Source organism: Micropterus dolomieu, linkage group LG04, assembly GCF_021292245.1.
Source record: "Micropterus dolomieu isolate WLL.071019.BEF.003 ecotype Adirondacks linkage group LG04, ASM2129224v1, whole genome shotgun sequence".
Taxonomy (NCBI): domain Eukaryota; kingdom Metazoa; phylum Chordata; class Actinopteri; order Centrarchiformes; family Centrarchidae; genus Micropterus; species Micropterus dolomieu.
The window spans coordinates 29,059,256-29,084,309 of NC_060153.1; the positions used below are offsets into that span (position 1 = coordinate 29,059,256).

General features: G+C 41.1%; 2 protein-coding genes and 1 pseudogene across 7 annotated transcripts in view; 1 reads left to right on the plus strand and 2 right to left on the minus strand.

Moving 5' to 3' along the window:
• The window catches only part of LOC123969362 (potassium voltage-gated channel subfamily KQT member 5-like), a 129,956-nt gene extending 119,577 nt beyond the window's left edge, over window positions 1-10,379 (plus strand). For 3 of the 5 annotated variants that reach the window (XM_046046691.1, XM_046046689.1, XM_046046690.1), the window contains 3 exons: window positions 1,476-1,607; window positions 3,714-3,840; window positions 6,836-10,379. In XM_046046691.1, the coding sequence (XP_045902647.1) occupies window positions 1,476-1,607; window positions 3,714-3,840; window positions 6,836-8,113 (1,537 nt within the window). In that variant the 3' untranslated portion in view covers window positions 8,114-10,379. Of the gene's footprint in view, window positions 1-1,475; window positions 1,608-1,918; window positions 2,018-3,713; window positions 3,841-6,835 lie in introns of all 5 variants that reach the window. The other 2 variants (XM_046046686.1, XM_046046687.1) reach the window with 1 other exon arrangement.
• A 102-nt stretch (window positions 10,380-10,481) lies between these two features.
• LOC123969375 lies at window positions 10,482-16,258 on the minus strand (annotated as a pseudogene).
• A 1,027-nt stretch (window positions 16,259-17,285) lies between these two features.
• Window positions 17,286-24,541, minus strand: LOC123969364 (NACHT, LRR and PYD domains-containing protein 14-like). 2 transcript variants are annotated; one of them, XM_046046695.1, is made up of 9 exons: window positions 24,377-24,536; window positions 21,112-22,732; window positions 20,308-20,652; window positions 19,875-20,039; window positions 19,605-19,775; window positions 19,256-19,471; window positions 18,995-19,168; window positions 17,867-18,040; window positions 17,286-17,708 (listed from the first exon to the last, which is right to left on the minus strand). In XM_046046695.1, the coding sequence occupies exons 2-9, from the start codon at window positions 22,713-22,715 to the stop codon at window positions 17,693-17,695; spliced, it is 2,865 nt and encodes a 954-aa protein (XP_045902651.1). In that variant the 5' UTR covers window positions 22,716-22,732; window positions 24,377-24,536; the 3' UTR covers window positions 17,286-17,692. The 2 variants fall into 2 exon arrangements, with proteins under 2 accessions (XP_045902651.1, XP_045902652.1); XM_046046696.1 differs by lacking the exons at window positions 17,286-17,708; window positions 17,867-18,040 and adding an exon at window positions 18,047-18,712 and having other exon boundaries at window positions 24,377-24,541.
• Between the last annotated feature and the right edge of the window lie 513 nt (window positions 24,542-25,054).

A 25,054-nucleotide genomic window follows, 5' to 3' on the forward strand; every position in this document is an offset into this window, starting at 1 on the left:
GTTTTCTGAGGCTTTAAACTATAGAATACACAAGTTACAAGTTTGATTTATTTGTCACAATACAACATGTTGTAGAGTGAAATTGAGTTTGAAACTCCCTTCTTCTACGTAGCAGACTATATATATTAATATAGAAGCAATTATAAAAATGGTAAACAGAAATAAACTATATTCAGTGGAGCAGTGCTGGGGATGAATAAGAAAGTCTGACAGCTTGAGGGAAAAAGCTGCTCTGCAGTCTGGTGGTGCAGCAGCGGAAACTTCTGTATCTCTTCCCAGAAGGCAGCAGGGTGAACAGGCTGGGTGGGTACTGTCCTTTAGTATCCTTTGGGCTCTGCGCAGGCGCCTCACCTCACTGATGCTCAGGAGATGGGTACCAGTGATCTTCTGAGCACTTTTAATAACCCGCTGCAGAGCCCTCCGGTCCTGGGCCGTGCACATCCCATGCCAGTTTGTGATGTTTCCACTCAGGATGCTTTCTATTGCTTTATTATTTGGTATATTTGATTCTAACTACTACTGTTGGACAGTTAAATCTGTAGTAGTGCTTCATATTTTAAAAGCTCATATATTTTGTATGTAAACTCTTTTTCTGCTAAATCACTAGTTGGATAAATGTATGAGTAAAAAGTACAATTATTCCCTTAGAAATTGTACTACAGTTCTTGAGTAAGTGTACTTAGTAACAGCCCAACCCTGCACTTACCTCTAGTGCGATGAAGCCATGCAGGGTCTATTTCTTCATTAAAAAGCAATAAAAACTAATCACAGTGATGCCTGCCTCTGCAAAGACATGTTGCATTTTTTGGTTAATTTGTTCATGTGCAGTACGAATAAATATGTTTTGGGGTTATTTGTGTTGACTAAACCTTTAAACCTTTGCTGTGACATCTACTCTTAAGTTGGATTTACTGGGAAAACAACACAAGTAACCTCAAGTCATGAAGAAACAATGTAGGTATGGACTATATAGAGTTTGTGACTGAAACATGCCCATAGCTTGACTGGCCATAGAAAAAGATTTCTCAAAACAAACATTTACTAACTGCTTCATGTCCACTTTACTAATGCTCAGTTTTATTGCCGTCTGTCCTCACCACTCAAGGACCCAGAAACTCCCAAATTCACTTGAATTTAGCCTTGAGGCTCCACAGGGAGTGATTTTTTACACACACACACACACACACACACAGACAGCTAAAATAAGCAGATGGATGTTTTTATTTGTCCAACGAAGTGATTGTTCAGGTGTTCCGACTGTTTGCATTGGTGTGAAGAAACAGGTTGTTGGAATGGGATGGGGTTACAGATTTCATGCACTTTGTAAAAAAAGAAAAATAAAGACACAGTTTCAGGTGTTTTCATCAGCCACACTGCTGCAGTCTCAGCTTCAGGGAGTCGGTAGGTCATGTGTCCTGACTGTATAAGAGCTCCCCCTTGTGGCTGATTTATGAATTGATTTGCTCTTTGTGCAGGATAATGAAGTTCCATGTAGCCAAGAAGAAGTTTAAGGAGACACTGCGTCCTTATGATGTCAAGGACGTGATCGAACAGTACTCTGCCGGTCACTTGGACATGCTGTGTCGCATCAAGAGCCTGCAGACCAGGTAGGGCTGGCAACAGACTGCATGACAACAGCTGACAGTTTTCATTCCTCTAGTCTTCGCTGTCTGGCTAGAGATGTTTGACCCCACTGTAACTGATTCATCTGTATCTTGGTGCGTATGCGTGTGTGTGTTTGTGTGTGTGTACCTGCACTCATACCTTATACATACATGGGTATATTTGCGTGCTCCGCGGATGTCTTTGTATGTGTCTTTGTTTTTTGCATTGTGTGATTTTGTGTGTATGTATGTCTGCCTCTGCGTGCCTGTGTGTGTGTGTGTGTGTGTGTGTGTTTGCTTTGCTTCCCTCACAGGCTGGACATGATTGTAGGCCCGAGCAGCCGAGCCAAGACCTTTTCCTTCCCCTCCCTGCCCTTATCTAACAGCCAGGGCAAAAAGAACGCCACTCAGGGGTCAGAATGCCCCCCCTACTCCCTAAATCCACTCACATGTCACCTGGTTTCAGTTTGCTTCTCATTCAGTCAGTTCACGAGGTTGTTTGTTCTTAAAGATATAAAAAATAGAAAATCTGGACTACAAGGCAAAGTGTATGTTTCTTCTTTGAATTGATTGGTCTGAAGTGAACTGAAACCTTTCTTCACAAATGTCTGTCATGCACTGCTCTTTTCTCACACATTTCTGTCATCCACTAACCAAACACTTAAAAACAGTCTGCAATATATCGACTTTGGCATTTGCTGTTTTAATTCTAGGATCCCCGCGCAACCAGATATTAACACATCTCACACAGAAACATCTTCTGTAACACACACCATACACCAAACAAACAAAATTCTCAAAGAGCAACAGTGAACGCCTACCTGCCATTGCTGCTGTAGCACTGACCCCTGCTGCTGTTGACTGTTAACTGAAACTGCTGCATGCACTTCATACTGTCTCTAATACAGCGAGTGCTGGTCAGATTTGGAGATAGGATTGTGAAACTGTATTAACATTTCGTTCATCGACTATTTTTTTAGGGCGTTTCCAGCCACATCTCACAGTCTCCATCAACAGGGGAGCTTGCTCAGTTGTCATGGTGATGACTCATCACACGGTGATACCTGTTCACATGGTCGTATGCTCCTCCATACGCTTAGTAAGACTGGGAGATGCGGTTGAAAGCTCCGGAAAAAGCTAGTTAACGGACCTTGACTTAACATTGCAGCTGGTTTATATAATGACCTTTTACACTCAGCTGCATTTGTTTTGATCTCGCAGTGGATAAGACACTTGCCTTTGGTGTGAGAGACCCGGGTTCAATTCCCACTGCGACCCATCTACCAAGGTGTCCCAGAGACGTGCAACCTCTGACATATAAAGCAAGCATCAGCTAAATTAATAAATGTAAATATGTGTGCAAAACTTAGATGCTAAAGATGTTAGCTAATCACAAAAAGTATAATTCCCAAGAATTTCAAATGATCAGCTCAATTTAAACACTTTTGGGGACACTGCATTTGTCTAGTATCACCAGATCAAGTGGCAAACCACACACAAACCAAGACGTATAAAAACACACCGGAAAAGAAAAGACACACTTTGGTTTGATGTTTGAGGGTCTTGTCAAAGCTTTAATCATATATTTCGCCAAACTGTTTGTGGCATTATGATTGCACGGCATTGCCTGGGCTTACCCTCTGTTGAATTTAATCCTGTACATAAATATTTTATTAACCAAATTCTACTGAACTTCACTGGATTGAGCAAGACGTGAATGCTGAATGAGACAAAGAAACTGAATGTGTGCTGTAAAACAACACGACTACAAGGTTTTATTCAGAGTAACAACTGAAGAAACACATTTAGTAACGTGCCATCATTACATGGTTGGTAATGTTTTCTCTTCCAGCATACAGTATTTGTCAAATCCAGTGAGGAAGAATAACCTCTCATTCGCCTGTATTTGTTGGAAAAGAAAATGTGCTTCTATATAAATGTATTATTCTGTTGCAGTCTGTACTTTCCTTCCTTGCTGTGGGCTTTCTTCTGGATTTCTACTTTTTTTTGTCTCTGTGTCTTCCTATCATTAATGTCTTATTGTATTTGCATGTGCTTGTGTGTGTGTGTGTGTGTGTGTGTGTTTTTGTGTGTGTGTGTGTGTTCCAGAGTGGACCAAATCCTCGGGAAAGGCCAGATCCCTCTGGATAAGAAGATTCGGGAGAAGCTGCTGTCTGATGGAGATATTTTAGAGGACGTGAGCATGCTGGGTCGTGTCTGTAAGGTGGAGCGGCAGGTTCGTGTTCTGCTCTATATATATATATATGGGGGGTTGCCTACGCAGTGCAAACACAATGATACTGTACTACAGCAAGTGGGAAATAATATTGTGGTATATATTCCATGTAACAGTGACCTAAGTTGCTTGCCATAACATTTTTATTAACTGCGAGTAATACTGTGGAGTACAGTGACAAACGTGGCAACATCACAGTTGCGACAAGATCAAGAAATGGTAATCAACTCCACATAAAACCACAAAATGTCGCATTTATATTTCTGTTTGTGTACAGTTAAAACATATGAGCTACAGCACGTTCATTTGTAAGCTTCTGAGGTGTTGGTAGGCGTTTTTAGTTTTTGTTTTAACTTTAGACAGAGCCAGGCTAACTGTTTGCCCCTGCTTCACGTTTTTATGATAAAGCAGGCTCCAGCTCTGCCTCCTCATAGTTTCAGCTGGAAGATGTGTGTGAGTGGCGATTTCACTACATTACACAAGCTCTGTTCACTTTTTCAGTCTTATAAATAAACAAAATAAACTCACAAAATGTCAAGTTATTAATATTATTACACCACATTTCATTATCAAACTGAAAAATAAAGCCATACACCTTCTGAATTCAAGTCTCTTTCACCAAACTACTTGCCTTGTTAACTCATTCAAACTAGACAGAAACTAAATATAACTCACCAAAACCGTCTTGGTTAGTGTTTCACGGTTCACCAACTCTGGTTTGGTCGGAAGCTCCTCTCCTCTCCCACTTGACTCCGGAGCCGCTGTTAATCATCTCGGTACTGAAACTGGCCTCGGTCTGTCTCAGAGGATGTGTTCTGTTGCAGTCCGGCCGTGATATACTGGGAGGCCACCGAGCCTGTTCCGGTTCTGGCGCTGTAGCATTCCCTGCTGAGTTCCCCGCCCTGGGAGAACCTCTTTCTCCTAGCGCACCAAAGCTGATGTGCTACACCTACACTTCCCCAGTAAACCGAGCTATACGTCCAGGTAGAATCAGCAAATAGGACCGCTAACTGAGCTAACCATTATTATCTATTTATTTTATTTTCATTTTTAATATATTATTATAACAACACACACACGTTACTGTTTCATTTATTTATTTTATTTAAATTTTTAATATATTATTATAATAACACACATACGTTACTGTTTCATTTATTTATTTTATTTTAATTTTTAATATATTTTTATTTTTTTAACACACACATGCTTACTGTTTTATTTATTTATTTAATTTTAATTTTTAATATATTATTATAATAACACACATACGTTACTGTTTCATTTATTTATTTTATTTTAATTTTTAATATATTATTATAATAACACATACGTTACTGTTTCATTTATTTATTTTATTTTAATTTTTAATATTTTTTTTTTTTAACACACACATGCTTACTGTTTTATTTATTTTATTTAAACTTTTTAATATATTTTAATTTTTTTTAACACACACTTACTGTTTTATTTATTTATTTTAATTTTTAACATATTTGTTTTTAACACACACATGCTTACTGTTTTATTTATTTATTTTATTTTTAAAAATTTTTTTAACACACACACATGCTTACTGTTTTATTTTTTTAATTTTTTTAAAAAATTTTAAATACATTTAAATTTTTCTAACACAAACACACGTACGCTTATGGGGTTGATCTTATGAAGTTTGTATGATAGTTTGGCAATATTGTTGTTACACATTCATGCCAATAAAGCTAATTTGAAGTGAATTGAATTAACCAGCTTCCCAGTTAATGGCAGCGAGTTAGCAGCAGAGCAGTGCGCAACAATCCCCTGATACTTCAGAGTTGACAAGACGCAGCCCCCAAATGGAGTTTGGGGGGGTAATAAAAAGTTTGTCTGCTAAGACTCTTCTATTAGACGGTTTAGAGCAGTGGTTCTCAAACTTTTTTGGGCCCGCGCCTCCCTATCCATTATCCAGGTCCCTTACCGCCACCCAACAAATAAGATGTTGGCTATTTGCCCTGAATATTGTTAAGTATTTTTGTTTTATTCTTGTTGTTACTATTGTTATTAAAAACAAAACACACAAGTAAATGACAAACAACATATTAATCACTTTCCCAGGTAACAAAAAAGCCATGTGAAAAGTAATTATATATAACTAATAAGTGAATGTTCCTCCCAGAAACTGTGTGTGAAGCCAGAGACTGGTTTCTTGGAGGGGACACTTAACAAGTGGGGGGTATGGGGGTCTTCCCCCAGAAGATTTTGAGCATTAAACAGTTAATTTCCTGCATTCTGGGGAAAATTTCTGCACCAATTTATGGTGCAAATGTCTTATTATATAAAGGGAAACACAAAATTCAGGTGGCCAGTGACAATTCAAAATATGTACATATAACAGAATATAATGCAGTGAGGGAGGCCCTGCGATGGACTGGCGACCTGTCCAGGGTGTACCCCGCCTTTCGCCTGATCTCAGCTGGGATTGGCTTCAGCCCCCCGCGACCCTGTACGCAGGATAAGCGGTTGACGATGGATGGATGGATGTTACGCACAACGTACGCACCCCCCAGCAGTATCAAAAAACTACACTGTTGTAGATAACAATGCACACAGATCTGAGTGTGAAGGACTGAAAGTAACACTTTTAAGGCATCAGTATTCTGTCAGAACTGCTTGTCAGGTGGCCAAATAGCTTCGGAACGCCCCTCTCTTTTCCACGTTGTTTGACAATTTCTGTAACTTTCCGATACCAACATTGCGACATTTATACCCTCTTCATGCAGTGATTGGTAAAACCGAGTGCAACACCTTTAATGTCTTCCAGGAGGGTCTGCCTGAGAATGAGCAGCATCATCCCCATATTTAAACGTATCCCCACCTCTTATGCCATTAGAATCATTTGAAATCAAAGACAAAGATAGATAGTGGCTTTAAAATGCTTTCCTTCCCCATTATTTTTCTTTTCTTGCTTTATTAATTGTACACTCCTCACTCCTGTCCTCCCTTTCTCTCCTCACAGGTCCAGTCGATTGAGTCGAAGCTCGACTCCTTGCTCGACATCTATCGGCAGGTTTTGCGTAAAGGCTCGTCTTCAGCCCTCACCCTCTCCTCTTTGCCCCTGTTCGAGCTGGAACAAACCTCTGACTACCACTCCTCCGTCTTCAGCAAGGACCTGTCCTGCTCCACCCAGGTCAGCAGCAGCGGAGCGCCTCCCCCTGGTGGCTGTGTCACACGCTCCTCCACCAACTCCCAGCTCTCCCAGGGAGGACTCCATCTCATCCTGGCACCGCCCAACGAGCTCAACCTCAATGCCTCCTCTTCCACGCCTCCCTCCGGCCTTGCATCCTCATGTTTTAGCCCGTCACCACTGCGTCATCCCCACCATCATCACCACCATTATCACCCCCACCATCATCACTCCCAGGCTCAGGCCACCACACCTGAAAGTGGCACCGATGAGGCTGTGGGAAGCTCTCCACCCATCCTCACCCCAAACAGTATCAGCAGTTGCAGTGGCGGAGGAGATAGAGGGTTTCCTCTTCTGGCGAGGCTTCCACCACCACCCCCTCCCAGCCGAAGCGGGGGCCCGAACAACTTGCCACGAGCGACTTCCACAGAAGTGCCCCCCGACATGGAGGACTTTTGTGGAGGTTTAGGGATGCAGATGGAGGACAGCAGTGTTGGGGAGGACCTGGGCCTTGGGTTAGGGCTGGGAAGACTTGGGCGGCAGCTGCACGGCAGCACCAATAGCAATGGCAAGCTAAACCCTAAGGAGGAGGGCTCCTGGAGGAGACATATGAGCCTGGAGCTGCAGTCCCTGGTGCCTCCAGCCCTGGGCTGCTGCTCAGGCCCCAGCCAGATGGACCGAGGCTTGGGCAAATCCATGTCAGTGCAGGACCTGATGCATGCTTCGGGGACTGTCCAGGACACCCACCACAGCCACAGCCTGTCATCTCCAAGCCCCAGTACAGGCAGTGACTCCCCCATTGGCTTCCACAGCTGTAGCCAAGACCCTGGGGGAGGAGGGGGTGGAGGCGGTATAGGAAGGAGCAGTGGAGGTGGTTGGGGCGAGGAAGACCTCTTTATCAGCGACAGGGACATAGAGGCGCAGGGATTTGACTTCCTGTCACTGGGGACTGCTGAGGCCCACACCTACTCCTCCGAGCTCCTGAGGACAGGGAGCAGGGCAGGGACAGGGTCCCAGGGCTCCAATCGTAGCCTGGCCAGCGGTCACGCATCCTCGCCCTCTGCTGGCAGCACCGAATTGCTGAACATGCCACACGTACGGCTAAAATAAATTTGCCTACATGTACATGCAAATCTCACCTCACGAAGACGGTTTTTATCTTTTTGGAGGGGTGTGGGATATAACAATGGGTCCTTTTTTGTTTATTTTCTTGTTGATCCATTTGATAAGAATCACAGTATTTTCATACAGGCTGATGACAAGACATATCATTGCATGAGTTACTTGTTGTTTTAAAGAATGATTGCCAAATCTGAGATGAAGGCTTGTGTAATGGGAACACAGACCCCCAAAAGCTGAGACTTTGCCATTAAAAAAAGCCAACTAAACTTGGTCCTGAAAGACAGTTTGACTATATGTGACCTAGAGACACAGCATGAGTATTGCATGTTTTCAAAGGTACTGAGATTAGCAAGATACGGTTTACACTTAACAAAGTAGAAAGGCATGAACACCAAGCCAGAACACCACTCACAACCGTTGTAATTAATGGGGAAAAAAATGGGTCTTAATACTTAAACTGCGTGGCCATGTAAACAAAATCCTTCCTGTCTCTCTAATCACATGACAGGCCTCCATAGTGAAGTGAATGTTACCTCACCATAGCCAAACTTTTCATTTTCCATTCTTGTTACTATATTTATTTTTTCCCCATCATTTTAGAAAACCTGATAACCTCCCGAAGTTTCTTTAATAAATCTTTAAATTATATGAATTACTATCCTCAACCAAAAATTAAAAACAAAATACCACCACAAGGACCATAACGATGTGTATTTGTTGAGTTTTGGCTCCTAAACTACGGGTCTTGTGTACTTGCCAATTTTGCTGACCATTTTCAAATGCGGGTAAATTTTTTTAACGTATTCTTTTTACAGTTTCTGGCATCGGGTTGCTATTATTTCCATACCGTAAATCCATTAGCAGACTCCTGAAATGTGCTTGAGTTATGTAATCCGTCACAGTGAACAACAGGTGATTTTTGCCAATGCTACATGGTCATTGTGTGGTTATGCAGTTTAGCTTTGAAAAATGCATTGCATTACCTCATAACAATAAACAAACAGAAACTACTTGAATTAGAAGCAAGTCTGAAAAGTCAGGTAACTGATTTGTATATCATAATGCCAACATTAGACAAAATATGACGATACATGTCCATTTTGTTGCAAGGGATCTTAGGAGCAGTTGTTTGTTTTTCAGATCAATTATTCATGGAAACACATCTTGAATGTCATTTCTTGGTTTAAAAAACTGTTTGATATTTTGATATTTTTGCATCTTAGCAAAGAGCTTTGTTTTGGTCGGGAACAGATACACTGAAAGAAATGTTCACAAATTTAACTTTGTATTTGCATTTGGCTTTTTGCCACCCTATTTTTACATGAAAGGAAGATATTTAAATCATGGTTACTGTCTACTTTTTTCATAATGTGGGATTATATTTGCATCCTTGAAGTGGGCTTGCTGCAGAATGTATTGCTTATTTCATTACTAATATGAGCAGAACATCTATTGCTGCTTGAACTGCTGAGCAGTGACATCAAAATGAGAAACCAACTTCCTCTTCCCGTTGCATGGTACAGAATCAGGTGCATCAGGTAAGATGAAGTGCTTCTCTCCAAGTTATAGGAAAATAATGAGAGCGCCACAAGATGCAGGTAGATACTACCCATATAGCATCCAAAGCCTCAGAGGTGAATGATCACACTTAGCTAGCAGTACCTCAATGAATTCTGAAATCCAGTATCAAAGACTACATTACATGTGAAGGAGGTTTTGGGTCAGTTTGCTTTAAAGAAGTGGATTTTAATTTCCTTCATATACTTAAGTATATTTTGCATGAAGAGGTTGCCATATCCAAACCTATCTATAACTGAAAATGAATGCCATGCCATTTAGACAAATCACTAGTTAAGGTTCCAACTGATTGCATCTGAATTTAAAAAAAGACCCCAGTTGAAATGAAGTCTACAAAATGTGCAGTACATGCAGTATATCGGTGCCTTGCATTTGTGGTACATATTGATCTCCATATCTACAATCCTGAAAAGTGCATTAGGTTCTGCCAAACAGAAATAGTTGCACTGGCATTTTACGTTTTGTTTTGTTTTTTAATTCAGAGATCATTTTGCTACTGGGCATAAAACGGGCCTTTGACATGTTAACATTCTGTCACGTTTCTTTTAACTTATTTAAATTATGTGCACATATTTACGCACTAGTAATAATCTCAGTTAGATTTATGAAGCCTGTAATGTAATGAAAATGCAGATGAACTTTTATTCTCATTCAACAATAAAGGAAATTGTATGAAGCGGTTTGTTTTTTGCTTTCCCATTATCATCGTTCACTTAAAACAGTGAGGTTCTTCAGTGGTTCCGGTTCAGGCTTGGCAATGACACCAGGAGCAAAGACATACTGTTTATACATCTTTACTGAACATGTGCTCACAAATAACAGTGATTAAGGTGCATGAATTAAACAGTAACATCTAACAGTGCTACGGCAAGGGTGCTTAAGTCAAGCAAAGTGCTAGGCATGAAGCGTACAGGTATCAGACCGGGAGTTTCGTGGAGCTTGTTTCTCTAAGATGCAAACAGGAAACATGCGAGCAGCCGATCTACCTCTGGCTAGTAGCATATCTCTTTTAAAGCTAGAACAAATCATTACTACCACAAAGACCTGGCAAAAGAACATCCATGCCTTATTATCGGTGCTAAGTTTGTTAGCTAGATCAATTAGCAGCTTTATTCTAACTACAACAGCACACAACCTACAATAAAACCTACATATAACAGTGTGGTAACATGTTAATCACCAACAGGGCGGTAGTTTTTTTTTTCCTTCGTCTGCTTTTGCGATGCATTGTGATAATAGACCAGACGCTGACTATGGTGTGCAGAAGGTGCGAGGTGCTAGTCTGTCTTCGGCCACGGTGAGCGTTTGGGGCAGCAGCCCAGTACAACGTTCATTTGGCCTTCTGCGCCTTCTGTGCAGACTTGGTGATCTTACCGCTAGTGGTGACTTTCTTTTCCACACCTTTAATCACTCCCACTGCCACGGTCTGACGCATGTCACGGACTGCAAATCTCCCTTAGGAGGGATGGTGGACAGGACATTTGTTAGCTTTGATTAAAATGTCATTTCAATTCACAATTACCTGAAGCGAAAAAAAAGTATTATAGTGTGGCAACTTGACCCACAAGCAAACATCCTGGACTCTCTAATGAAGTAACTTACCCAGTGGGGGGTACTCGGAGAAGCTCTCCACACACATGGGCTTGCCGGGGATCATGTCCACAATGGCAGCGTCTCCAGACTTCAGGGACTTGGGGTTGTCTTCGAGCTTCTTACCAGAGCGACGGTCAATCTTTTCCTTCAGCTCTGCAAACTTGCATGCGATGTGCGCAGTGTGGCAATCCAGCACAGGGGCGTAGCCAGCACTGATCTGACCGGGGTGGTTTAGGATAATCACCTGAACAACAGCAGAGACAGGCAAAGGCACGTGCAGGAGCGGAGATTGCAGTGATGATTAAGTCAATATAGTTCAGAGAGTGTGAGTGTAGCCCTGCTATTTATCATGTTACACGCTAGCCACTGTTCTGATATTTATACTGATATGAAATATAGCCAACTTCAGAGTCATCAAAGCAGAATTAAGCTGCTATATATATATATATATTATTTGCAGACATAACGATAGCTGTGGATAGTGAGCTGGTGACCCAATTTATTTTCTGCCAAATCCTAAATTTACCCACATGTGGTGTTTGATGGGTGTTAATTTTGGACCCTGAACTCCTGTATGCAGACCTGAGAGGTGAAGCTGGCTGCCTCCTGTGGCGGGTCGTCCTGCTGTCTCCAGCCACGTTGCCACGGCGAATGTCCTTGACAGACACATTCTTGACATTAAAGCCCACATTGTCACCAGGCAGCGCCTCAGTCAGGGCCTCGTGGTGCATCTCCACAGACTTGACTTCGGTGGTTACATTGACCGGGGCAAAGGTCACCACCATGCCAGGTTTTAGGGTTCCTGTCTCTACTCGGCCCACTGGTACGGTCCCAATACCTGGCAGAGAGGAAGTTTAGTAACTTAAAGTCTGACAACAGCTTGTAAAAAAAAAAAACTGCATAACTTAAACACATAATTTGAGCTTCGACGGCATGCATGATAATTTCTATAATTTAATTATGTGTACACTTTCAAACATAAAGAGGCTGTAAAGGGTCTGCGTCTGTTATTCCTGTTTTAGCCAGTATAATTGCTGGAGACACGCAAATGACTTTCTAAGAGTTTTTTTATTTTTGGTAACGCAAAAGTACCCTACTAAGTTAATGGCAGAGAGTTTGTTACCCAAGTTACCCAGCACTGGTTACAAGGGGCTCTCATTCCCAAACTACTTCTACCATATAATCTGGTATCACTAACACTAGAAGAACTTGAAAATTAGACAACTTCCGTCTCATCAGTTTATTTCTACCTACAAATCACACTCCCACCAACGCCACCCTCACCTCCAATCTTGTAGACATCCTGCAGAGGCAGGCGGAGGGGCTTGTCAGTGGGGCGAGTGGGGGGCTGGATGGCATCCAGAGCTTCCAGCAGTGTGGTGCCTGAGGCATTACCATCTTTACGGTTGATCTTCCAGCCCTTGAACCAGGTCATCTGTGGAGAGGCAGGTTTCATTGGGAAGGCTTACAGCGAGTTGATTTCATTGCTTAGCTAAATACACAGCCGTGCTGCCTCTGCAGCAATTTTTTGGATGCAAAAGTGGTATGTTCCTATGTAACTTGGTGCAACTACACCGCCATGGCTCCCACCTACCTCCGTTTCTACTAGTCTGTACACCACAGGCTGCTGCTATCCACTTAGCATGAGATCATCACACAGCTAAATAAATTAGGTTGGAAGGCAATGGTATAGCAAACTCTGAATGCAGCAGCAAAGGGATGTGCACATTCACAAGAGCGACAGGCGCCCTCCCTCTCCTTGCTGCTCCCGCCGATCTCAGCAACACAGCTGCAGCTGTGTTTACACTGAAGACAATGGAGGCGTGGCGCTAAAAGCTCACTGTCTGAAAGCACCTTTAGACATTTCAAACTAATTAGAAGCCCAAAAGCAGATGAACTGAACTGATGAACAGTTTGAAGTAGCATAATTTTATATCTAAATATGTAACAATCACTTAAGATACAGTATAATTCTAAACATATGGGCTTTGTGTGAGGACATTATTCCTTATCTGTAAATACTGTCAACATATCATTATACTTTGGGTCTCACTGCGGACTCACATTAGGGCTGGCTTCCAGCATGTTGTCTCCGTTCCAGCCAGAGATGGGCACAAAGGCCACAGTGTCAGGGTTGTAGCCAATCTTCTTGATGTAAGTGCTGACTTCCTTCACAATCTCCTCGTAGCGCTTCTGGCTGTAGTTGGGCTCAGTGGAATCCATCTTGTTGATTCCCACTATGAGCTGCTTCACTCCCAGGGTGTAGGCAAGGAGGGCGTGTTCACGAGTTTGCCCGTTCTTGGAGATGCCAGCTTCAAACTCGCCCACCCCTGCAGCCACGATCAGCACGGCACAGTCAGCCTTAAGGAAGGGAGGAGAGAGAGAGATGTGAAAACGTCTTCCCTTCTCAAGTACTTTTCTCTCTCTGTCATGCAGGTTCTATTCTTCTACCCATTCTCCCTCTACCTGAGAAGTCCCAGTGATCATGTTCTTGATAAAGTCCCTGTGTCCTGGAGCATCAATGATGGTGACGTAGTACTTGCTGGTCTCAAACTTCCAAAGAGAGATGTCAATGGTGATGCCACGCTCACGTTCTGCCTTCAGCTTGTCCAAAACCCAGGCGTATTTGAACGAACCCTTTCCCATCTAGGGGATGTGGAAGGGAAAGTAAAGACGTGTAACATTTACTTCACATCCCAGCATATTTGATCAATAACTTTACCTACACTTACGGTACTTGACGAGTACTTGTTATATTACTTTTTACTAATTAATTCTACTGATTAAAAACTTTCCTTGTTGTATTTTCAACTTCACCTCTTTGAGGTCAGGTGGCAATGAGCAACAATTGTGAAAATTATGAAAAGCTGTGACGAGATGCAAACTTTGGATTCCAAATGTCCATTATAAACTTCTTAAGACAATGATTAATAAACTCTTGCAATTAATTAGTTCTCAGAAAGTCACCGTGACAGTTGGTGTACTACTCTGTTTTTTTGGTAATTGGGAGAAAATAGCTGAAGGCTATCTAGGCTACAGATAAAGCTACATTTACAACCACCACTTTTCCCAAATGTTTCAGCAATCCAATTAGAGTTTTTTTGTTGTGCTAAGTGCTGTCAAAGTGATTGCATAACCACATAATAATACAGTAACAACACACAGATTACAGGATAAGGACACAAAAATAGACATGATACTTGTTAGACAAGACACCAGTTACACAGAACAAGATAGTGTTGCACTAGAACACCTAGTGGCGTGCAGGAATGCAGTTTTACAATAAAAAAGCATTAAAAATATAATATTTTAAATTCAAGTGAGAACAATATGAGTCATACCTCAGCAGCTTCCTTCTCGAACTTCTCAATTGTTCTCTTGTCAATGCCCCCACACTTGTAAATGAGGTGGCCGGTGGTGGTGGACTTGCCTGAGTCGACATGTCCTATTACCACAATATTTATGTGGAGCTTCTCCTTCCCCATAGTAGATCACCCTGGAAGATACTGTGAGATCCCAGCAAACAAGAATCAACAACATGCAGCCAAATAACACGGACCTGTGGAGAACTGTCACTCTTTCACAGACATCTGCACAATGACTGGGCTTGCACTTTGTGTCCATAAAACATGAACAGCAATTATCTAAGCAGTGATGGATGTTAAAGCTACTGTTGCCAGAGTGCAGAGAAACAATACAAACATACTTTCAATTATCCATACTGAATAACAGCACGGTAATTAACATGTGTGGAGAAGTTATTTATTGTCATATCAGATAAACACATCACCCCCCACCCCCTCCTGAGCATGTTCAACCTGTTAGGTATAACAGGTATGTGTATCTGCAGAGGCTACACTATACGGAAAAAAGGGGATGACTTTCAGCCAGAAGTGGTTGAGTTTCTACAAGTCTGTAACTGAAAAAAGGTAATCTTAAGAGGTGACATCACAGCACAACAGATACACTGTCTTACAGAAACTCCTTGCTGATGATGCAGTGGATAAGACACATGCCTTTGGTGTGAGAGACGCAGGTTCAATTCCCCCACTGTGACACATCCAACAATGTGTCTCTGAGCAAGACACTTTACCCATCATTGATCCAGCATAGCAATTGTAATTCGCTTTGGATAAAAGCGTCAGCTAAATGTACTTATATAATGTTAAAAAACTAAGAAATGTGCTGAATCTTCTTTCTTTACTGGACTTTATTGAGTATAACCCTCAACCTTTGTGATTTTCTTTTGTTTTTTTTATTGATTTAATGGATGAGCCTCTGTTTAGTTTTTCTTTACCGTTTCTTTTCTTGTCTCCTTTTGTACTCAGCTTTACCAATACATACAGGTTTGCTCCTAAACTGTGTTCAAAAAACAGATTTCCAGCCTCATGCTGGACTTGCATCCAGCTAAATAATACACTAAGTCACAGTACCTTGTCATATCTAGCAAACTGGGTTACTTTTCTGAGCAGTTTCTGAATTTACACTAAGCTAGTATAGTTATGGATGTGTAATAAGTTAACATCTAAGTTACGGCTGATCCTGAATCTGAGCCACATTTTCAACAAACTAGCTAAGCTTACCTTTAAAAAGATAATAATAATAATAATAATAATAATAATAACTATTATTATTATTCAATTAGCCTAATTCAAATATAACGTTAATCTCAAAACGTTAACTCGGACACTACCTTTCATTTTGTGTAATATCATGAGAAAAGCTAATATCAACACAATAATCACATGTATGTTTAATGAAAAATATGCCTATGCTACTTCAAAATATTACTGGAACTAATATTTTTATATTATAACTGTATATCTTTCCTCTTACCTTGTGCTTTCTGCTCTATGTGAATAATTAACGTCAGTTAGTTAGCCAACTTTGTCGATAAAGCTCGCGACGTCGGTTGACGTCTCTTTCCCACGTTGGCACCCGTTTCACATTGTTTGGGGGGCACGCGCCCGCAACACGTGCACGCGCAACATTGGCTCGCTTACTGAACTTTATTGGACTGCGTCTACATCACACTGCTAATTATTTTTATATATTTTGATCTCGAGGAAAGTTTTTTTGGGGGGGAAAAAACTGAGTTATCTTCCACAGTTTACAGCTTTGTCCATCTCACCAGATATCAAAGACAAACTCCACGAGGGACAATTGCATCTGTTTTTTCAGAGAAAACCACACTGCACAGCAACATAACAGTCCCTACACGTGCGAATCTTATGATTACGGCTCACGTAGCTTTGAGGTAACAGCTCGAAATAAATAACTGTTCTTATCCAAATAAATCTTTACTTTATCCGAATCGCTTAATGAAATGCGTTTGCATTTCGTTTAAATGCCAGTAAAACACATACTGCCGCAATGACCACGCAGTAAGGATTACACTGCAGGGATGAGGGTCTTTTACAAATGTCTGCATGTCTCAGCATCCACTTTCCAGTCGGATACACAACACTGTTTATCTCGCTGTGGCAGCATGATGGCAGAGGAGATTCCCGCATGACTGCCAAGTGGGCTATTTCTCCGCTGAAACTGCGCCATACAGGCCTACCCGGCAAATACCCAGCTTTGGTGCCAATGCACACCCCTCTGCACTTTTTGGCACCGCTCGCCTTGATCACATTACCATGACATCAAAGCCAAATTGCATTCAACTATCAATTCCGACTCTTGCACTGCACTGCACTTACTTAACAGCTATTTCAAACGTCCCTGACATTAACAGCTGTTTGCAACATGCCTGTTGCAGGATGCTGACAAAACGTGTTGTTATTGTGATACATCGGAGAATGTCCTGTATCATACCTTTGCTTCCTGCTTTCAGAAGTGCGTTCACTGCGGTGACACAGGAGGTGCTGCCTGCTGCGCTGCACTGATACACGCAGCCAAGGTCCCAACTGGCGTCAATTACTGAAATTACGAGGTTTCGCCACAAGATGGAGTGCTGCTACAACATAACAATGAACACACTGCAAAACAACACTAAGAGTTTATTTTGCGGTGACAAGAGATTACATTTTATTTTAATTACTGCATTAGATTAACTACTTTAGTACATAACATTCATCATACATGTCCCTTCACATTTCTCAGGGTTATTTCACTTTCAAGTACAGGTCACTGCAACCTGAAAAAACACATGGCGGTTTAGAACTAAGGCACTGCATAAAAACATAAATCTATTGTACAAAGTATTATAAAAAATAAGATAATAGTCTTTAGAAAATAATCTTTAAAAAGAGTAGATAAGGCAAACAAATAAAACAAAACACCACTTGATATAGTTGCTACAATATGCACCGAAATACAGCGAAGTATGTGGTCTGAGAAATGTGAGCCAGTTGTAGCAGTTTGTGTCCTTGAGTCTGCCTTCTGTCTGTCTCCTCAATCTGTTGAGACACTGAAAGATAAGAAAATAGAGACAGGAGTCCGAAAGTGAGTGAAACTTCATTTCCTGGACTATATTACTGCTTCATACTGACCAGGGTGTAGGTAAGAGGATGTAGAAGTAAGAGCAATACACATAGGCATTTTAAAGTCCTCAATATAAGTACTCACTCTATTGTATGTAAGGAGTATTTCGGGTTCTTTGTTATTTCCATAAGGATCCGGATTCCTGAGTCTTCCAGATTGTTGCCCATCAGATGCAGCTCTGCCAGATGTTGGGGGTTTGACTTCAGGGCAGCAATCAGGAACTGAATGCTCTTTGAGCTCAGGCCACAGGTCCTCAGTCTGGAGAGAAACAGGAGTACTTGACATGGAACCATATAGCAGCTCACTGTCCCTCTAAATATTGGCAGCTATCAAATTAAATTGTAGTCAATGTATCATGTGGTTATTCTATAAGGATCAGAACAGTGGGCCTCATGCAAGAGCTTTTTCGTAATCTTTTCTTAACTTCCTCTTACTTTATTTCATACTGTGGGCTCGTATAACTGTGCCACATCAGACTTCAGATAACCAGCAGAGAGATGACGAATGCTTTCTGTGCGTAACTGACGCGCCGATAGTAACATTTACAGCTACAGTACCGCCCCATGTGTCAGGAACTGGCCATTCATGGAAATTACATCGCATCTCCTGCTTTCAGAGTAAATGAAAGCATCATTTGCTGAAACGTCAGCATCAGCACATGTATCAAAACATTTCAAATACCCAGCCCTTCGTTTGAGACGTGTTGGTTTTCTCATTGATTTACATGTGATGGTGGTAATATCACAGCGTGAATAAACGAGACTACATATCTGACAGGACATTTGGTGCCAGGTTTCTGTAATTGCTCCAGCAAATAGATCTGCCGTACACCTCCATAGCCCAGCCTCAGCTAGCCCTCTTCCACATTCAGCTTGTTGTGAATAAAACAACGGCCACACAGCCCATAATGTCGTACTTGTTGATTACTTGCTGATTTGGAAATCAGCATAGAGAAACAATATATTAGTTACAACATGTTTCAATTTCATAAAACGTGTTTTAAAGGAATAAAAGCTTTAATATTTGGACCCACTGTGGGCCTTCAAATAACATGACTGACAAGCTGTTAAGAGTCATATTATGGTAATTATTAACAAAGTAACTAATAGTTACTTTGAGTAGCTGTCCTTACTAAATGGCTGAGTTATCTGGACCCATGTTTTGACTGACAACAATCTGTTCATTTTATTTTAACAAAAAAAAAAAACTTACGATAACTTCTCAAGTTTACAATGAGGGCTTCTCAATCCGATGCAGAGTTTCCTCACTCCCTTGTCCTGGAGGTTGTTGCCAGACAGGTCGAGCTCGCTGATAATGCTCTCCTCTGACGCAAATCCTGATGCAAGCTCTGCACAACACTCATCGGTCAGGCTGCAGTGACTCAGGCTGAATTAGAACAAAACCATATTACAGCACACGGTTCATCTAACATAACATTTCTGTAATGAAGAATTACATTTGAAAATATTTTACTTGAGAGTTTTCAGATGGCTGTACTGATTCTTCAGTCCAGCAGAAATTTCTTTGACTCCCTTGTCTCTGAGGCAGTTCATGCTGAGGTCAAGGTCTTTCAGCTCGACTGCCTGCCAGTCTGTTTTTTGTATCCACCCACTGTAGAGCTGCGAGACTGAACACAGGACCTTTGCCAAATAAACGCAACCTGCACCACTGATTGCACATCTTGAAACACTGAAGGGAAATAAGACAAAATGTAAATAATCAATGGTTTAGGGATGTTAAGTTATTAGTATATGAGCAGTTTTAATTGAATATTGCAGAAATAATTCAAACTTAACAAAATATAAGAGCAAGGCAGTCTTACTTGAGTTTTTCCAGTTTACACCATGCGTACATGCCCTCGCAGATGAGCCCAAACCCTGCATCTGTCAAGTTGTTGTTGCTCAAATTGAGTTCTACCAGACTGCTGGCTTCAACCTTCAGATATGCCCCAATATTTTCACAGCTTAACGCAGTGAGGCCGCAGTGGTACATCCTGCCAAAGAGACATTAAGAGAAACAAAATGTTATTGTAATTTGTATCTGTTTGTTATGTCATGTTGACAAGACAAGCAGAATATTAACTCATACTCACTCCAGCTTTGTTAGCTGTGATATATCAAATTTTGTTAAGAGTTCATTGGCCCCCTTGTCTCTGATCATATTGATGCTAAGATCCAACACTTTCAGGCAGGGATTCCTCTGCAGAGCTGAGGCCAGATAACAGCAGCCCCTTTCCTCAATGTTGCACTGTGATAGTCTACCATGAAAAGGAAATGGGATAGCAACATTACAAAAATGCTAAATATCTATAAAGCCACATTTCTATAATGAACACATTTAGTTTGAGTTTTTATTTTTTCCACTGCTACATTTTAAGGTAATTTTGTTTGGTGATTTCTTTAAATGTCATGATATAATTATTTCTCTTAACTGTGTAATTTTACCATCATCATCATTTTATGTGCAAATAAACATGTTATGCAGTAAAAGGGATTGAACAGGTACGTTTGTTTCCCAATACTTACTTTAGTGTTTCTAACTTGCATTCACAAGATCTCAAGCCATTTGCAAGATGTCGCAGCCCATCATCTCCTATTTCATTCCTGCTGAGATCCAACTCTTTCAGTTTGAGGGACTGGGTGAGGGCCGTGGCCAGATATTTACAGGCATGCGAGGTCATTTCACAGCCTTGCAACCTGAGTGTTTTCAGTCTGCAATTCGGATCGCTCAGCCCCTCCACAAGTTTCCCGACTCCATCGTCACTGATGCTGTTGTATCCCAGGTCCAGCTCTCTCAGGTAGGACTCTTTTGTGCTGAGGATTGTTGCTAAAGCTGGACAACACTTATCTGTCAGGTTAGAGAATCGCAGCCTGCAAGGAGATGGGAGTCAAAGACACATGATAAATTATGAGCCCCATAAATTATAAAAAATTGTAAACACATTGCATGCACAGACCAAAACCAACAATGAAGTGATCACACAAAAGTGAGGGGGAAAATGTGTTTGATGGCCTCAGCAACGGGGTCACAAACAAAAAAACAAAATTGAGATGGCCACCTCTCAGACCCAAATACAATCAAACCAAATGGAATTTTGTTTGTGGTGCTGAAAGCAATGAAAAAGTCAAATTTCACATTTCAACACGCCTGATGTCTCAAAATCTGGCTATTTACATCTGAAACTATCTGCATACCACAAATATTTTTTGTGATTTGGATGAGGTGGCCCTTTCAAGCGCTTTTTAAAACTTGTATTCAGCTGGAACAGAAAGCCACACAACAAAAAAAGTGTAAATGTACAAATTTTCATGTATCGATGCTGAACTTACATGGCTTTCTTGGACTTCAGAATATGTGGTATGTGTCTGAGAAGACTTTCATCACATCTTTTGGACACTTGCATCTCAAAATGTCCTCGCATCCCTTCAAAATTGCTGGTCCTTTGGATCATGAATTGCCAATGCATCGGTGTGAATCCATAGATCGGAGAGATGCCCGAGTGCAGAAATGACTTGACTTCGCTCAGTAAAGCCTGCCGGTCATATTCCCTCAGACAGTGGAACAGGCCCACAGCTCTGTAAGACAAAATGTTGTCAAGGATCTTCTTCTTGGTGTAGACAAACAGCCGATCGGTGGGCTCCAACATCCCGCGCTCCTTAATGAGGCCAAAGATGAAGCGAAGGAAGACATCAAATTTGCCCTCATCACTCTGCAGCGCCTGGTCCACGAGATACAGACAGTTAACAGACGGGGTAGGACTCGCTTCAATGTCGTCCAACTTGGTACACGCAGCCAAGAACTCTTGAATGCTCGACTGACCAAAGCGAAACACTGCGGTGTTGTGCAGCCCATTCTCTTCTCTCAACACCAGTGGACACTCTCTGGCCAAAGCGGACGCTTCCTCAACACTTATGTCACTCGCTTGAAGGTCAGACTCATACATTACGTTACCCTCTCTCATCCGAAGCAGTGCCAGCTTTTTCAGCTTGGCAATAATATCAGAGTTTGATGCTTTGACCAGATTTGAGTAAATTTGGGTTAGATTCAAAGGATTTATTTTAAACCCATCATCTGCTTTTAGATGATTCTTCAGAACAGTTGCCATGATGGTGCAGACTGGCGGTATCTGACAAAGGAAGTCCAGGCTTCTTGATATTTTCACATGGTCGATGGCTTTGTTGGCCAGATAATCATTACCGATAACTGTCCTGAAGTGCTGCTCCTTCTGTTCATCATTAAACCCCTCAACCTCAGTCTCTTTAAGCAAATGGCAATGAGGGATTTGTGCTGCTCCTGCATATCGGGTTGTTATCCATATGTGAGCTTGGGGAAGTAAATTCCCCCTGATCAGATTAGTCACTAGAACATCCACTGTGGATACCTCAGAAACATCACTCACAGTTGAACAGCTGAAGTTTAGCTCGAGATGATACTCATCCAGTCCATCGAGGACAAACCACACGTTGTTTTCATTCAAGCTGGAAACATTGAGCTCCTTTAAATCAGGGTAAAACGTCTTGAGAAGTTCAATTAGGCTCAATTTGCATTTTAGCAAATTTAACTCCCAGAATGTGAGAGGAAAAAGGAGGTGAATGTTGTGGTACCCTTTCCCTTCGGCCCAATCGAGAGCACAACTCTGCACTGTTGTGGTTTTCCCGACGCCACATACTCCCAAAGTAATGACTGTTCTTTTTCTGCTGTTGTGTTTGCAATCACATGATAAAATATCTGTGAGCAGGACAGTTTCAAAAACAATCCATGTATGAAGGTCAGACTTGTCAACATATCTAAACTCATGCTGGTGCAAATTTGGTAACGGGTAGTCGTGCTTGAGCGCCCGATAGCAAAGTCTTGAAGGAAGTAACGAGTACGCTTCATTCAGTTTCTGATACTTGTTCTTCAGTGTGGTTTGGAGACAGGTTTTGAGATCCATCACGGAGGCAGAGGTTCCTGAAAAAAAGAGATGAATTTGAATTTCCTGCACAATCACAGCAAATTGTGATGTTTGTTTTGATCCATAAAAAGTATTACATTATTTTACGATTGCTTTGACTCACAAAACAAAGTTTCAGTGTGCAAAACTCTTAATTCAGCCTAAATGACATGATTGTGGTAATGACAGAAATAGATACAGAATACAGACGCATCATTTTAGCATAAATGTCAGTGCTTATCACTAAGCATACAGATGACATGTGTACATGCACTCCACATGTGCTCAGGCAGACACGATCACATTCCAACTCATTTACACCTTCTACCGCGAGGGGAACCATCAGGGCCTAAAATCCTATTTAATTATATATAACTGTCACACACCCATGTTCTACTGATTGAATGATGTAATTATTTGTTTGGAGGATGTGCATTTTGATTAGGAAGTTAGCAGTTTGTTTTGGTGATAAGTCACTCTGTGCTGTTTTTCGTTCAATCAGCTGGACTGACTTAGCGTCTTATTTTTGTTTCACAGCTGGAATTTGCAGCACTAGTACAGAAGAGGACACAGTCAGTTGGACAGGTAGATCCCAACGATAGAAAGGGGTCAGAGGGCCAAGTTTAAGAGTCAGTGGTTCATTGTTAAACGTAATGGTTGGAAAAGATCCACCTTTGCTTTTTAATTTCTCCCATACTAGCTACCTTTAATGCGTATATAATTTAAAAAAATACAAGCAACAATACTTGTAGCTTCGAGGTGGGTCAAGACAAAAAAAAAACAACAACTTTATTTACATTAATAAGTTGAATGTTCATCCTTCATTTAACGCTTACATCTCAAAAGTGGCAGGTACAATTTCTGAGTGGCAGACAAAAGAAAAGCCTGGTGTTACTCTATATTCTTTCCAGTATTACTGTAGCTTACTGTGTGATTAAACTTAGAGGGGATTGAGGGGATATGATGCAATCATACTGTAGAGGTAAACACAACAATGATTTATGTCATTACCTATGCGCAGAACTTTGCACTGGTGTAACAGTTAAAACACCCTCTTATTTAGTCACTTTATTTTAGGCTGCATATGAACAGTCTGCTCTTGTAACGTTATACATAGTTTTTAAAAACAGAGTAATAACCACTTTGGCACTTAACTTTGTCTGGTTTATGTTTATGTCTCTGTATTAAGTGTGTCTGTAGCTTTGTGTTGTAACTAAAGAAAAGTTAAATAAAGATAAATAAACATGTTCAGAGATGAAAAGAAGTTACATAATGCGATGCTCTGGTAAACTTCCTGCGTCATGTGACAAGTGTTCATTTGAAGCGGATAATTTCATTTAAATTTTCTTAATTTAAATATAAGGAGTAACGTTATAGCTAACTGAAACTCTGTTGAGCCAAAGCAATGGTAAAATAATTTAACTTAACGCAAACCTTTTGGTTTAAACCCACTGAAAAACAGCTTTAGAAAACGAAAGCAACGGAAGTTTGACGTGACGCCCTTTATAACCGTTGAGTTAGCTTCCGGTGAACTAAAGCTTGCATTAGCCTTTAATGCTAAAACCGTTTAGCCGTAGCTGCAGATGACGGTTACATTTAACGTTTTATCGGCTAACGTTGCTGTTCTGTAACTTTCTGTAACGGCAACACGGCCTACTCACCAAGAAGCACGAGAACATGACCCTTCCCGTACAGACGGAACAGCGGAGCTCACTTGAGCACTAGTGAAAGACAAAGCTAAAAAAAAAAAGATAAAAACAATCGTGGGGTGTGAAAGTGTAACCAAAACTAAAGTTACATCCCTGACTGTGCCGCTGTGAACTGGGCACCCGAGCAAGCGAGGTGGGCGTAGACCAGATAGATGAGTGTGACCAGACCGACCCGCCCACACAAGCCTGTTTTCCTCGCTTAAAAGCTGAAATCTGATTTTTAAAAATGCGCTTTTCATCTCTAATATTAATGTGGCGGGGTCACAGCTACTAGGAAGGATGACATGTAGGCTGAACCAGTATAACCATTTATTAGTCGCTCATAAAATCCACAGCAGTGCTGCCCTAGGCAAGATTTCACCTGATGCCCCTGGATTTTTGTTCATAAACTTACACAGAAACAAACTGCTAAGGTTTGTCTTGTTTTTCTTTACTTTGAAAATATTTTGGAAACACAAACACACAACGTATTATAGATACAATATAAATATGTATATATTATATTATGTTATTGCAGAAAAAAACTATATTACAGAAACCTTGCTTTCCTTTGCTTTCCTTGCCTTTCTTACAGCATATGTAACATTCCAAAAATTATAAATAAGACCATTGCACAAAAAATAAATAACT

Bases quoted from the DNA above. Each gene is read 5' to 3' on its own strand.
- LOC123969364 (XM_046046695.1), bottom strand. From the start codon at position 22,715: ATGGATCTCAAAACCTGTCTCCAAACCACACTGAAGAACAAGTATCAG. The intron at 19,776-19,874 runs GTGAGTATGAGT...TCTCTTTGGCAG, and splicing joins TCACAGCTAACAAAGCTGGA to GATGTACCACTGCGGCCTCA. The intron at 19,472-19,604 runs GTAAGACTGCCT...ATTTCCCTTCAG, and splicing joins TGTAAACTGGAAAAACTCAA to TGTTTCAAGATGTGCAATCA.